This window comes from Megalopta genalis, chromosome 1 (genome assembly GCF_051020955.1).
Source record: "Megalopta genalis isolate 19385.01 chromosome 1, iyMegGena1_principal, whole genome shotgun sequence".
In the NCBI taxonomy this organism is placed as follows: domain Eukaryota; kingdom Metazoa; phylum Arthropoda; class Insecta; order Hymenoptera; family Halictidae; genus Megalopta; species Megalopta genalis.
Genome location: NC_135013.1, coordinates 37,358,750 through 37,374,936, shown reverse-complemented (window position 1 = coordinate 37,374,936; position 16,187 = coordinate 37,358,750). Strand labels below are relative to the sequence as shown.

At 50.1% G+C, this 16,187-nt stretch overlaps 1 protein-coding gene across 2 annotated transcripts in view; it reads right to left on the bottom strand.

Annotated features, from left to right (window-relative positions):
- The window catches only part of LOC117218773 (uncharacterized), a 39,520-nt gene that overhangs the window by 3,441 nt on the left and 19,892 nt on the right, over positions 1-16,187 (bottom strand). Inside the window, exons 2-4 of one of the 2 annotated variants that reach the window (XM_033467418.2) lie at positions 6,978-7,051; positions 2,453-4,705; positions 353-2,329 (exon numbers count right to left, since the gene is read on the bottom strand). In XM_033467418.2, the coding sequence (XP_033323309.2) occupies positions 353-2,329; positions 2,453-4,705; positions 6,978-7,051 (4,304 nt within the window). Of the gene's footprint in view, positions 1-352; positions 4,706-6,977; positions 7,052-16,187 lie in introns of both variants that reach the window. The other variant, XM_033467417.2, reaches the window with a different exon arrangement.

Sequence of the window (16,187 nt, the reverse complement as noted above, 5' to 3'; positions counted from 1 at the left end):
ATTGTAACGGGTTGTACGTAATGCAAGAACAATTTCGAATTCATTAACACTGAACCTATCGCTGTCACAATGACGGTTTCCTTGTTTTACAATTCTGCAGCAAGCTTTAAAGACTCTTTCATGGAAAATGCTTGAATAAATTACATCATTGGAGCAAGTTTTGTGATGAAAACTTTACAAAATCTAAATAAATTCTAGCTACCTCTCTTTTATGAAGCAATGGACACCAGTTACCATTGCTACTTGATAGGTTTAATGTTAAATGTTCTCACGGAACAGCTTATGACAGGTTTCGCTCTGACGATTTCGGACCACCATGGTCAGCAAATCTCATCAACAACTCGATACCTACCTTTCTATTGCTGTAGTCCGGGAAGCGGCCTCTCTTCTCTTCGCCGTCGCTGGGGTGGTGTTGCGGCGGCGGCTGTTGATGATCTTCAACGGTATCAATGTCCATATCCAGTGCACCCTTCGCCATCAGCACCGCGTACGATTTCTTATGCTTCATCTTGATGTGCTCCAAGCAATCTTGCCTCTCGGAGAAGCCGCAGTCGCACAGGTGGCACTTGAAGGGTACATCGCTGGGACCAGGCGACGACCTCGGAGAAGGTCTTCGGGATCTGGGCGTTTCGTTGATGGTCGGCGAGGTGTTCACATTCGTTTTGGATACTCCGGACACCGGCGTGGTGTCCATGCTCTCGGAGACGCTCGACGATTGGCTGTCGTCATCAGTCTGTTCGTTCTGCTTCGAGCATTCTTGAGGACTGTTTTGAGGTTCGCTGGACGGAGTGTCGGATCTAGACTTCAGCTTGCGAGCGTGCTTCGTCGAGCGGTGCTTTTTCAAGTTGCCCAGGGTTGAAAAGGTTGAGCTAGGACATAAATTGCATTTATAAGGCCGTTCGGGCACGTTTCTCATTGAGAACGAATTGTTGTTGTTGATGACCGCCTGGCTGTCCGGCGAAGAGGAGTTCCTGACCCTGCGTATCTTGTTGGGGTTCGTCTTGTGTTTCCTCAACAGATGGCGATCACAATTTGATTTAGTGGTGAAAAGGAGGGAACAATGCACACATTGGTAGGGTTTCTGGCCCGTGTGCGTCAGGATGTGTCGCCTTAAAGAAGACGTCCACGGGAATGCCCGCTCGCAGAAGGGACAAATAACTCGGTTCGGCGCCATGGAGTACGCGGACTTCTTTTTCTTCATTTTCTTCTTTTTTTTTGGTGATGTGCTGACAGAATTCAACGAGTTCACGGAATCCGACTTTTCGTCGCTGCCGGAGTTGCTACTGCCGCTGTTCGACGCGACCAGGCCCTCCTCGTCGCTCAGATACTGCGGTTGAAACGGCGGTAATTGCTGTTTGGCATTCTTCAACAGATCCGGCACGCTAGCCAGGTCTTCCATCTTCTCCGCCTTCTCATCCACCGAGTCGGCCTTGAACGTCGTCTTAATATTGTCTTGCTCGCTAGCTTCCATCGACTGTTCCAAGTCCGAAATCTTTGATTCATCATTTGCATTCTCGCTGTTCGCCGACTCGGTGTTGGTCGACTCTCCTTTCGCACACTCCTCGGGCTCCACTTCCATCTCTTTCGCGGCTTCCAAGCCCTCCAACTGATCTCTCAGCAAGCTAGTGCATTTCTCCTTCTGTGGCTCTTGCTCCTTCTCTTGTCGTTCTTCGTCGATTACCAGCTCCTCCTCGGAGTCGTTCTCCGCGACCTTGCTGGCCTTCAACTGTTGCGCCAGGATGGCGTACTTCACTTGGTCCGAAATAGGGTGTTTTGCAGAGTACTCTGCGCTCGGCACCGCTTTAGGCAGAATATTAGGGTACGACTGCGTCACTCGGGACGCAGTTTGCTCCAGATTCTGAAGCAAGGTGGGATGACTCGCGGGCGGTCTGCCTCTGGTCGAGTGTCCTCCTCTGGGTCTCTGGCTCCAGTACTGCGGATGCTGTTGCTTGATATGTCGTTCCATATTGCTTCTCAAGGTGAATCTCGCCGAACAGTGCTCGCAACCGAATGGTCTCTCGGTTCTGTACCGTCTCTGCTTCTGCTTCGGCATCAGCACGCCGTTCTTGATCACCATCTTCATCGGGTTTGCCGACGGTATGCGGTTGTCGGGCTTGTTCCTGCCGGTCAACGCCTTGTTCGTCAGCTTCGATGGGATCAGCTTCGTGTAGTCGGTCTGATCGTTCGCAGATTGCGAGACCGCGTTCTTGCCTTGCGGATAAGCGTTGAACCCGGCGGTCCCGATCGTTGGCTCCACCAAAGTCCCACCGCTGGTCAATTGCAAGCCTCTGACCAATTCCTTATGGAGCCTCTCCTTCAACGCTAATTCCTGTCCGAACACGTGTGGTGTGAAAAAAAACGGCGGCAGTATCCTCTGACTTGAGTTGTCAGGGTACGTGCGATAGAACAGGGGAGTGTTGGGGTAGACCCCCTTCCCCGCCGCGTTACGCACCTGGTCAGACTTCAGTAGAATCTCGGTCAATATCATCTGTTGCTGGATCTGCTGATTTGCCTCCTTTTCGTACCGATCCTGCGTGGCCGAGCAGTTTCCGTCCTGTTTGCGCTTTTTCTTGCTGAGATCCAGAACGTCCATCGACAGATCCAGAGGACCGTCCTCGCCGCCCGCCTCCGACACCGCCAGACGCTTCTTCAGGTTTATCGGACTAGCTTGTATTCTTTGGTACGAATCGGATTTGGTATCGCTGACTAGTGATATACAACCCTCCGATGATCTCGACTCAAGGTCCTCCTCGAGCTTCGTGTAGTCCTGCTGCTTGATGTCCCCGGATTTTCTCTCGTCCGCGTTCTGCGTTAACTCGATTGCCTGCTGACCCGACATCGGGAAGCTTACGGCCTTCTCGTAGTCGCTGTGCAAGGACAACGAGTTATGCAGCTTCGCCTCCTCGATTATTCGGATTTCGCCGCGGCCCTCCATCGGCACCGACGGATAATGCATCTGCGTCTGATGATGCAGCTCATCGGTAGTATACATCAAACCTTTCCTCAAGTCCTCTTTGATCACCCTGGGCGAGTTTCGGCCCACGTTGTCCGTGGTCGAGTCCTCGCTCGGGTGGTAGATCAGCACGTTCTTGATGTCCTCTCGGTTGAGCTTACCGTGTCTGTTCCTCACGTGCCGCTCGCAGTTCGCCTTGGTCGTGAACGCGTAGTTGCACAACGAGCACTCGTACGGCCTGTCCCCGTTGTGGGTTCTCAAGTGTCTCACCACGGTGGCCTTGTCGGTGCTGGTGTAAGCGCACATATTGCACGGATAAGGCATACCTGGACCGACGCCCATATGCGCCCTGTTGTGGCCCTTCAGCGCTCTCAAATTTGGGAATATTGCGGTGCAAAGACGGCACGGGAATTCGCCTTTCAGCTTCATCTTTCTAAATTCAGCCGCGAAAGCGTCCTGCAACTCCTCCTCGTTACACTCCGAAGAGAACGTGCCGGATGAACCGGACGAGCTGACGCTCAGATTAAACTTGATGTTGTTTTCAGGAGTACTCGCGTCTGACCTTGGAAAATTCTGCAGAATCGGCCCGGATGTGACTGAGATGATGCTCTGGATGTCGGCCAGATCTTTGCCTTCCTTGGCTTCGGTCATAGCAGCCTTGTTCTGCAGGTCGAGGCCAGCGAAGAAGTCGTCCCTCTTCGACTGGATGTCGTCGATCACCCTGGCCTGGGAGCTCACCGTGTCGCAGTCGATCTCGTGTTCGTTAGCCGCCGTGCCACAGTCGATCTCGTGTTCGTCTACCGCCGTTCTACAAGGGAATGCTCGAAGACACTTAGTACATTGGAATGTTGCCTTCTCGCCGGAAGCAGGCACATGAACTGACTGTTCGCAGACGGCTCGTGCAATTGCAGTAAACTTGCCTGAGGAAAAATCCACGAAGGTCAGATCGTTGAAACCGATTACTGACTTATGGCTGGCGGTGCTCATCGAGTACTCCATGAAGTGGATCATGAATCGGTGGAGATTCAACACACGGTGGCTTTTGAAGGACAGGTTGCAGGATTCGCATTTCGCCTCGTAGCTAGGATGATTGCGCTCCAGATGAGCCTCTAGTAGTGCGGTGGTTGCGAAGTCCTGTCTATCGCACACAGGGCAGTTGAAGACAGTCGGGTTGTCCTCCGGCCTCGACTTGATCTCTGCTCGGACGTTATTCAGCAGAGTTTTGTGCCTCTTGCAATTCTCCTCGTCGTTCGGGTTGTCCAATGCCTTCCGTTTCAGGTTCGGCGATTTCTCCTGTCGGTCGATGAAATCCGGCGAGTTCCGTTTCGCGATCTCGTTGTTGTTATATTCCTCGATGTCCGGGCGCTTCGATAGCTTGTCCGAATCGCTGCTACCCTCCGAGTCCGTGCAACTGTGTGGTGGCGTTGACCTGTGTGATGGCGTTGATCTATGTGGTGTTGTCGATCTGTGCGCTGTCCTCTGATGCCTGTTCATGTTACCGTTCGTGGTGAATGCAATATCGCAATGCTTGCATTTGAATGGACGCTCGCGCGAGTGCACCAGCACGTGCCTATGCAATGAGCTCGCTGAGCTCAGCACCTTGTTACAAACCCCGCAACAATAGTCGTCCTCGCTGCTGCAGTCCGTGCTACGGGGAGAGTTGTGGCCGCGCAGGTGGTTCGTCAGCTCGTGCAAGCTGGACAGCACAGTTGGACACGCGGGACAGGGGTGCGCGCTTTCTGGCAGATCCACCTAAAATTTCAAAGTAAGCAGCTAGTTAAACTGTGTGTTCCAGAAGCCGAAGACAGATTCTTTTGATCACGGAACTGTTCAGAATCGAGGATTAGAAATTGAACGTGAACTCGCGATACGTTTTTATAGTCGCCGACTGTCAATACCTATAAAAACGAGTCGCGAGACTCGAATAATCGTATCTCCTCCTCCGAAATTGTTCATTTTTGTTTACAAGCTGGGGAGAGCTTTTGCTTCTATACTGTCTTCAATCGTTCTTCCAATATCCCCTCATCTAATTGTAAGGCAGGGCTTGCTAGAATGATTCCTCTAGCGGGACCACTCCTCCTATCTTTCCGGACCGCCCACATTGGTATTATAAGCACATATGTACAGTGATTCCCATTAATATTCGGACACTTTTCAAAACGCAATAACTTTTTTAGAATTGGACTAAACGACTTGATTTTTTTAGGCCAGTCTACTAGACCATAACTAGGATGGATTTTTTTTTTAATTTTTCTATTGGCTAGAATGACAAAAGAAAATGAAAAAACTCTCGCTGTTTAACTTCTTTATCTGAGCCCATAACGAAAATTTTAAAAATCTGTTTTGTGGATCTCGGTATATTGTTTTCTCATTCCAAGTAGTAGCAGGATTGTAACAAAATAGTTTAGTCATTGTCTAGTATACTAGCCCCTCTATCATCTAAAAAAAATTCAAATTATTTACTCTAGTTTTCAAAATGTTATCTCGTTTCAAAAAGTGTCCAAATATTAATGGGAGTCACTGTATATTATAATAAAAATCGTACGAAGTGATCTAATTATGAAGCTATATTTATAACAATGTTTTATAACAAATTATAATAACAAATTTAACTGTAAAATTATTTCACGACTTAATGACCTAATACAATACAACAATTTCGAGGGAGGAATAGAAGAGGAAGTGGAGGAATTTGTTCATACTAATCTAAAGAGTCTAATTACGATAGCGGATGCACATCATTGTATATTTCTGGGTCCAAGTTTGCATCCCATATTCGTAGAAAAGTCATCGACGACCGTCAGAAAAGAAACCACGGGAATCGGGGTTACTGTAATCCTTCTAAACGCTTTTTTCTAAAGATATCGATTCGATCCAAGTTCAAAGACGAGTTCAACGACACCGAGGCACGCTACTCCTGTCGGCTTATCAGTGTCCAAACTATTGATCCTTGGAACGAGCTACAGTTGCCACGGTTTTTCGGGCGAAGTTGCGAAAGAGGACACGATAAGTGTTTAGGACTGTTTCCCGATCGAATGATCACAGGTACCCCGGTGTCGTAACCCAGATACATATTATTAGCTTGAAGTGATTATAGTGGATCGCACAGCTATTATGATTAGCATCTACACAGCGCCCTTTTATCGCTGCGACGGGTTACGTATCGAAGATCAGGAACTGATGGTACATTTTCGTTTCTGACGACGTCGGGAGAGACCGATATATGTATAATATAATGAATACTACTATCGAAAGGAAGGTAACTTACGGGGGAAAGATGCTAAAGATAACTAGCATCCCGAAGGATGTTCCTATTTGTATCCAAGACGAAGGAGTAGGATTACAGGAGGTACGAAGTAAAAGTAAGAGAGGCTGATATATTATTTTTATGAATATCATTATTATATTATTTTATTTATTTTATTAATATTGTTATTATATATTATTTATGAATATTGACGCAGGAACAAATAGAGTTAAATAAGGAATACCCTTCCCGAATACTCGATAAGGACGAGAAAGGACGAACTATGTCAAGACTGTAATATAACAGGAAAATCAGAAAAAGACTGAAACTAGAATTGAGCTAAAAGACTGTACACAATAGACAAAGATTATATTTTTCTAGTATTATTAATGGATCGAATATAAGAAACAGCATTTTATTACTTTGTACTGCAGATGATAAGTTAAGACTTAAGATATCAAGGAAATGTTAATTTATCATATTATAAGTAAAGAAAACTTAACCTCAGCCTTAATACATGAAGAACACTTTACAGTAACGGACAACAAACTGATTGAAAGGATATAACCCGCAGCAGGAGTCGCTAATGACCTCGAAGTCGATGCGACATGAAGCTCCGAAAAAGCAAGGTACAAAGGATAAATGTGATAGATTATAATGTCAGTTAAATATTATCTACTACAACAATGTTAACGTAAGAGAGGAAAAAGGAAAACAGTATAAAAGGAACAAATCGTTTCTATCAATTTAAATAAATTAACCTGTAAGGTGACTTACGTTAGAAGGTGGCGATGCGGCATCTGCTTGAGCCTCGTTGTCGTTCTCCTGGTTGGGACCAGCGTTGACAGTGACTGTAAAAAAAATTAAAGCACGCTTTAATTAACGCTCAAATTGTGCACAAAAATGGACAACTTCGGAAGAGATACGATTATTGTTATATCGTCAACAAATATAAAAACGAGCCCCACTAGGCTCACAAATAATCGTATCGTCTTCTTTCCAATTTGTCCATTCTTGTGCACAATCTGAGCGTCAATTAGGCATCGGTTAACTTCGAACGATCAAGCGGTTGTTAAAATGCTAACGATCTATTTATCAATTTCATTAACAGCTGATCTTGCGAAGTTAACCTTCAACTGATGCTGTACGCCATTTCACTAGACTGCGGATTTTATGCGTTTATAGGAAAAATCAGTGGCTGAAATATACTTAAAATTGTGAAGATAAAAGAGGAACTTCATAATTCTATCAGGCTACTTTTAACTTATCAATATTACTAAAAGATACACTTTTAATAATATTACACTTTCCTTACACTTTTCTTCAAAAATTTCTATTTCGCATAAAGATCCGCAGTCTACTTATCACCCTGCAAAACAAAGTTGTATAAAAAGTTTGGTCCTCACGTGACGAGGAGCCATCAAAAATTGCTATACCATTTTTTCTTATATCATTAAATTGATTTATATTAAAAAAAAAAAAATTGTTAAAACTGCAAGTACTGTACTTGTCAGTAGGCTAAATTTCGCATGCAGCTTAGAAAATATGTTCTGTATTTCGAAGTAAGATAGCTTCGATTGCAAACGGCTGAAGGCCGAGGATCTCTTTGCTCTCGGATGTCTCGGACCCTTCAAAATTCGCACGTCTAACCTAGTTCCACAAACTGTCGACTCGAGAAACAATTACTTCTATCGTGTCCCCGCGATCGACCGATTCCCAGAGCTAACGAATTCCAGATAATTAGTCCACCGAAAACCTGAATATCCATGAACGTCCGCGAGACGTTTCCGCGACAAGATTTCGTCGACCGGTTGCCGTCGGCCCGACGATAATGGCTTATTGTTTGTAAATTCGTCGTCGTTGTTTAAACGATCCCGAGGCGACACGCGATCGTGTACCACGGTGATCAGCCGTATATTCCGGAAGCTGATAGACGACCGCAAAAGAACGCCGCCGGAGCTGGGACAATGACACTTATCAGTGGCCTCGCAACGACGTCCTGACCGCAATCCGTTCCTATTTACACCGTTGCTTGGTGGAAAACGACGTCCAAGGATCCCGGAGGCGAGAATGGAGCTCTCCACTTCCGAGAACGATACGAGGAACGCAAATAAACGACCAGAGAGAAAAATAAGGGAACTCGATTGCCGGCGATAAAAGGCCTCGATCATTCCTCGGCTTAGCGACAACAGGCTATGCGATAACAGCTCTATGCCAGCGACTGTCAGCGCGGTGTTCTGACTGCTTGATTCCGAAATCTGTTAATCCTTTGCAGATCGATTTTTCACTACCGGTAGAAACAGATTCACGTAACTCGAAAACGAACGTCAACGAAATCAACAACGAATTCGAAGCTAAATGAGAAATTCAGTTTACACCGATTTCTGATGTAAGAATTACACATCGTGATTAACCAATTTGATTAAGAAGAACGAGATGCTTCCGTCATATCGTGGCTAAAAGAGCGGTTAGATTAACCCTGGCGAGGCGTCGCTCAACGTTGATTCAGGGTATTGAAATCGGGGAATTGTCCGGGAATTAAATCAAATAAATTGCTGTTGCATTAGGGACAACGGAGAGACTTTCAGACTGCAAGAAATATCTTCGAAAAGATGTTCCAAAAAATAGCTGAACAACGTTCAGAATTGTCATCATTTGTCATCATGTCACACCATCTCCTACGAAAAACATCGTACAATAATAATAATCTTATTCGAATATAAGATATTCCAATTTTTTTATTCGAATAATTTTATAATTGTAATTTTAATCTACCACGGTCAAAATATGACCGTTCTTTTATTTTGCAATCCAGCAAGCTTCAGAGACTCTTTCACGGAAATTTTCCGAATAAATTGTTGGATAAAGTTTTATAATAAATACTTTACAAAATCTAATTAAATTCGATCATCTCATTTTTATGAAACAATGCACGCCGGTTACAATGGTACCGTTACTGCATGACAGATTTAGCGTCACGTAGAATGCGCCACTCATGATCAGCCAATGTAGATATCAGTATTAACATCGACATTGTAATATCAGTACTAACACTGCTTGTCGCGAATGATGTGTGAATAAAGAATCATTTTAAACGGCAATACTAGTGAAGATCCCGTTGTAGCAACGTGCTACCAGTTTCAGGATACAGGATGTCCAGCAAGGATCAACAAAGATCGACAAGGATCGAGAAGGATCGTCATCCTGATCTACGGTGCTCCCTTGGCGAAACGGTAAGTTACTGGAATTATGAGGAACAGGTGCGAACAAGCGGTCTCGAATGAACCTGTTCCCCGCGTGGCTCCCGTGACAAACGTACCTGCCGGGCAGGTGACTTTATTCATGCGCGTAAATCACGCGGACCAAACGGGTTTTTCGAGCGGTCACTTTGCTTGCGGTCTGCGTCCGCGTTTAGCTCGCACGATTGCGCGTAAAGCGTGGGATATTAATTCGACACGAGCAATTTATGGTCGGTTTGCGTCCTTCTCCTTTTTCCTCCTCTCCTTCACCGGGACACCGTTCCCCCGATTTACTATTCACCGAGGGAATCTCGTTCGTTTAGCTACCCCGCGGGACCGAACAATTTTCCGACGCGTTTAACTTTCAAATGGACATCGAATCGCCCGTTTCATTAGCATTTCTTCATAATGATCAAATTTCTTACAGGAACAGTAAAAGATTATTCACATTATTATTCGAATAATTATACAATCCTTATTCGAATAAACCATTAGAACAATTTGACAATTTTTCTACGAATAAATTTACAATCTTTATACGAATAAATGATCTGAACTATTCGAAATTATTCGAATAATACTTTACACGTATAACTAGATAGAGAAATTTATAACGACTAATGAACAATCATTATTCGAATAAAATAGTCGACTAAAAAGGATTAGTACAGTCCCGAGCACACCCAAGCAGACACGTGTAGTCCCAAGCAGTCACGTGTAGTCCGAAGCAGTCACGAGCAGTCACGAGCAGTCTCGTGCATTCTAGTACATTCTACTGCATTCTAGTGCATTCAAGTGCATTCTCGTGCATTTTCGTACAGTCACATGCAATCACATGCAGCCACGAGCAATTACGAGCAATCACGAGCAGTCATAATCAGTCACGAGCAGTCACGAGCAGTCACAAGCAGTCTCGTGCATTCTAGTACATTCTAGTACATTCTAGTCCATTCAAGTGCATTCTAGTGCATTCTAGTGCATTCTAGTGCATTCTAGTGCATTCCAGTGCATTCAAGTGCATTCTCGTGCATTTTTGTACAGTCACATGCAGTTACATGCAGTCACATGCAGTCACATACAGTCACATACAGTCACATGCAGTCACATGGAGTCACGCGTAGTCATAATCAGTCACATGCAGTCACATACAGTCACATACAGTCACATGCAGTCACCTGGAGTCACGTGTAGTCATAACCAGTCACATGCAGTCACATGCAGTCACATACAGTCACATACAGTCACATACAGTCACATACAGTCACGTCTAGTCACGGACAGTCACATACAGTCACATACAGTCACATACAGTCACGTCTAGTCACGTCTAGTCACGGACAGTCACGGGCAGTCACGGGCAGTCACGGGCAGTCACGGGCAGTCACGGGCAGTCACGGGCAGTCACGGGCAGTCACGGGCAGTCCCGTGCAGTCCCGTGCAGTCCCGTGCAGTCCCGTGCAGTCGCGTGCAGTCTCCAGCACGCACCAGCTCTCACCAGCACTCACCAGTACTCACCAGTATTCACCAGCACTCACCAACACTCACCAGCACTCACCGGCACTCACCGGCACTCACCAGCTCTCACCAGCAGTCACGATCTGCCACGTGTAGTCATAATCAGTCACGAGCAGTCGCGAGCAGTCACGAGCAGTCACGAGCAATCGCGAGCAGTCGCGAGCAGTCCGAGCAGTTGCAAGCAGTTGCGTGCAGTGATAATCAGTCACGAACAGTCACGAGCATTATAGTGCATTCTCGGGCACTTTCGTACAGTCACAAGCAGACACATGCAGTCATGTGTAGTCATAATCAGCCACGAGCAATCACGAGCAGTCATAATCAGTCATAAACAGTCATAAACAGTCATAAACAGTCATAATGTGTCACGAACAGTCCCGCGGAGTCCCGTGGAGACCCGCGGAGTTCCGTGTAGTCCCGTGTAGTCCCGTGTAGACCCGTGTAGTCCCGTGTAGTCCCGTGTAGTCCCGTGTAGTCCAGTGTAGTCCCGTGTAGTCCCGTGTAGTCCAGTGTAGTCCCGTGTAGTCCCGTGTAGTCCCGTGGAGTCCCGCGGAGCCCCGCGGAGTCTCGTGGTGTCCCGCGCAGTCCCGCGCAGTCCCGTGCACTCACGAGCACTCACGAGCACTCACGAGCACTCACGAGCACTCACGAGCACTCACGAGCACTCACCAGCACTTACCAGCACTCACCAGTACTCACCAGCACTCACCAACACTCACCAACACTCACCAGAACTCACCGGCACTCACCAGCTCTCACCAGCACTCACCAGCAGTCACGATCTGCCACGTGTAGTCATAATCAGTCACGAGCAGTCGCGAACAGACCCGAGCAGTCACGAGCAATCGCGAGCAGTCGCGAGCAGTCCGAGCAATTGCGAGCAGTTGCGGGCAGTGATAATCAGTCACGAACAGTCACGAGCATTATAGTGCATTCTCGGGCACTTTCGTACAGTCACAAGCAGACACATGCAGTCATGTGTAGTCATAATCAGCCACGAGCAATCACGAGCAGTCATAATCAGTCATAAACAGTCATAAACAGTCATAAACAGTCATAATCTGTCACGAACAGTCCCGCGGAGTCCCGTGGAGTCCCGCGGAGTTTCGTGTAGTCCCGCGGAGTTTCGTGTAGTCCCGCGTAGTCCCGCGTAGTCCCGCGTAGTCCCGTGTAGTCCCGTGTAGTCCCGTGTAGTCCCGCGGTGTCCCGTGGAGTCCCGTGGAGTCCCGCGCAGTCCCGCGCAGTCCCGCGCAGTCCCGTGCACTCACGAGCACTCACGAGCACTCACCAGCACTCACGAGCACTCACGAGCACTCACCAGCACTCACCAGCACTCACCAGCACTCACCAGCACTCACCAGCACTCACCAGCACTCACCAGCACTCACCAGCACTCACCAGCACCCATCGGCACTCACCGGCACTCACCGGCACTCACCCGCACTCACCCGCACTCACCAGCACTCACCCGCACTCACCCGCACTCACCCGCACTCACCCGCACTCACCGGTACTCACCGGTACTCACCGGTACTCACCCGCACTCACCAGCATTCACCAGCACTCACCAGCACTCACCAGCACTCACCAGCAGTCACGAGCAGTCACGAGCAGTCACGGGCAGTCACGGGCAGTCACGGGCAGTCACGGGCAGTCACGGGCAGTCACGGGCAGTCACGGGCAGTCACGGGCAGTCGCGTTCAGTCGCGTGCAGTCCCGTGCAGTCGCGTGCAGTCCCGTGCAGTCCCGTGCAGTCCCGTGCAGTCCCGAGCATTCACGAGCATTCACGAGCATTCACGAGCATTCCCGAGCATTCACGAACAGTCACAAGCAGTCACGAAGAGTCTCAAGCAGTCACGAGCAGTCGCGGAGAGTCACGGGCAGTCACGGGCAGTCACGGGCAGTCGCGTGCAGTCGCGTGCAGTCCCGTGCAGTTCCGTGCAGCCCCGTGCAGTCCCGTGCAGTCCCGTGCAGTCCCGTGCAGTCCCGTGCAGTCCCGTGCAGTCCCGTGCAGTCCCATGCAGTCCCATGCAGTCCCATGCAGTCCCGTGCAATCCCGTGCAGTCCCGAGCATTCCCGAGCATTCACGAGCATTCACGAGCATTCACGAACAGTCACGAAGAGTCACGAGCAGTCGCGGAGAGTCACGGGCAGTCACGGGCAGTCACGGGCAGTCGCGGGCAGTCGCGGGCAGTCGCGTGCAGTCGCGTGCAGTCCCGTGCAGTTCCGTGCAGCCCCGTGCAGCCCCGTGCAGTCCCGTGCAGTCCCGTGCAGTCCCGTGCAGTCCCATGCAGTCCCATGCAGTCCCATGCAGTCTCGTGCAGTCCCGTGCAGTCCCGTGCAGACCCGAGCATTCCCGAGCATTCCCAAGCATTCACGAGCATTCACGAGCATTCACGAACAGTCACGAAGAGTCACGAGCAGTCGCGGAGAGTCACGGGCAGTCACGGGCAGTCACGGGCAGTCACGGGCAGTCGCGGGCAGTCGCGTGCAGTCGCGTGCAGTCCCGTGCAGTTCCGTGCAGCCCCGTGCAGCCCCGTGCAGTCCCGTGCAGTCCTGTGCAGTCCCGTGCAGTCCCGTGCAGTCCCGTGCAGTCCCTTGCAGTCCCGTGCAGTCCCGAGCATTCACGAAGAGTCACAAGCAGTCACGTGTAGTCACGTGCAGTCGCGAGCAGCCACGAACAGTCACGGAGAGTCACGGGCAGTCACGGGCAGTCAGGGGCAGTCAGGGGCAGTCACGGGCAGTCACGGGCAGTCACGGGCAGTCACGGGCAGTCACGGGCAGTCACGGGCAGTCACGGGCAGTCACGGGCAGTCACGGGCAGTCACGGGCAGTCACGGGCAGTCACGGGCAGTCACGGGCAGTCACGGGCAGTCACGGGCAGTCACGGGCAGTCACGGGCAGTCACGGGCAGTCACGGGCAGTCACGGGCAGTCGCGGGCAGTCGCGTTCAGTCGCGTTCAGTCGCGTGCAGTCCCGTGCAGTCCCGTGCATTCCCGTGCAGTCCCGTGCAGTCCCGTGCAGTCCCGTGCAGTCCCGTGCAGTCCCGTGCAGTCCCGTGCAGTCCCGTGCAGTCCCGAGCATTCACGAGCAGTCGCGAGCAGTCGCGGAGAGTCACGGGCGGTCACGGGCAGTCACGGGCAGTCACGGGCAGTCCCGTGCAGTCCCGTCCAGACCCGTCCGGTCCCGTGCAGTCCCGTGCAGTCCCGTGCAGTCCCTTGCAGTCCCGTGCAGTCCCGAGCATTCACGAAGAGTCACAAGCAGTCACGTGTAGTCACGTGCAGTCGCGAGCAGCCACGAACAGTCACGGAGAGTCACGGGCAGTCACGGGCAGTCAGGGGCAGTCACGGGCAGTCACGGGCAGTCACGGGCAGTCACGGGCAGTCACGGGCAGTCACGGGCAGTCACGGGCAGTCACGGGCAGTCACGGGCAGTCACGGGCAGTCGCGTTCAGTCGCGTGCAGTCGCGTTCAGTCGCGTGCAGTCCCGTGCATTCCCGTGCAGTCCCGTGCAGTCCCGTGCAGTCCCGTGCAGTCCCGTGCAGTCCCGTGCAGTCCCGTGCAGTCCCGTGCAGTCCCGTGCAGTCCCGAGCATTCCCGAGCATTCACGAGCAGTCGCGAGCAGTCGCGGAGAGTCACGGGCAGTCACGGGCAGTCCCGTCCAGTCCCGTGCAGTTCCGTACAGTTCCGTGCAGCCCCGTGCAGTCCCGTGCAGTCCCTTGCAGTCCGGTGCAGTCCCGAGCATTCCCGAGCATTCACGAGCATTCACGAAGAGTCACAAGCAGTCACGTGTAGTCACGTGTAGTCACGTGCAGTCGCGAGCAGCCACGAACAGTCACGAACAGTCACGAGCAGTCGCGAGCAGTCGCGGAGAGTCACGGGCAGTCCCGGGTCAGTCACGGGCAGTCGCGTGCAGTCGCGTGCAGTCCCGTGCGGTCCCGTGCAGTCCCGTGCAGTCCCGAGCATTCCCGAGCATTCACGAGCAGTCGCGAGCAGTCGCGGAGAGTCACGGGCAGTCACGGGCAGTCCCGTGCAGTCCCGTGCAGTCCCGAGCATTCCCGAGCATTCCCGAGCATTCACGAGCATTCACGAGCATTCACGAACAGTCACGAAGAGTCACGAGCAGTCGCGGAGAGTCACGGGCAGTCACGGGTAGTCACGGGCAGTCACGGGCAGTCACGGGCAGTCGCGGGCAGTCGCGTGCAGTCGCGTGCAGTCGCGTGCAGTCCCGTGCAGTCCCGTGCAGTCCCGTGCAGTCCCGTGCAGTCCCGTGCAGTCCCGAGCATTCCCGAGCATTCACGAGCATTCCCGAGCATTCACGAGCATTCACGAGCATTCACGAACAGTCACGAACAGTCAAGAACAGTCACGAAGAGTCACAAGCAGTCACGTGTAGTCACGTGCAGTCGCGAGCAGCCACGAAAAGTCTCGTGCATTCTCGTGCATTCGCAAGCAGTCATATGCAGTCCCAAGTAGTCCCAAGTAGTCCCAAGCAGTCCCAAGCAGACATAATTAGTCACGAACAGTCACGAGCAGTCGCGAGCAGTCGCGAGCAATCACGAGCAATCACATGCAGTCACAAGCAGTCACAAGCAGTCACGTGTAATCACGTGTAGTCACAAGCAGTCACAAGCAGTTCCGAGCAGTATCGAGCAGTATCGTGCAGTATCGTGCAGTATCGAGCAGTATCGAGCAGTATCGTGCAGTATCGTGCAGTATCGTGTAGTATCGAGCAGTATCGCGCAATCACGTGCAGTCACGAGCAGTCTCTAGCAATCACACGCAATCTCGGGTTGCCTCGAGCAGTTCTGAGCAGCTATAATTCGAATAGTTTCCAACTCCGTTATAGTCGTATTTCTATCGAAAATCCGGACACTTTACTATCAAATGATTATAAATAAATATTAGATAGAATGTAATATTAAATTCATGTTAATGTCGTCAAGTCTCGCTTTCCATCGAATTCGAATTCTCTTATAGCACAAAATCTGGCGTTCGTAAAGTTCTCGCGAAGAAAAAAAAACATCTATAGTTACATATTCGTCTCTGATGATTTAACATGCGGCCCCAACCCGAAGGTTTATCTTTATGTCTCCTGATTCTCCAACACGCTCTTTACATCCACACTCCCATCATCACACACTTTCACAACACAGTCATTCAGATTACGGATATCATCATACCATCCACACTCAACTAAAACATGCTTCCAATCCTCATGTGCTCTATCGCAT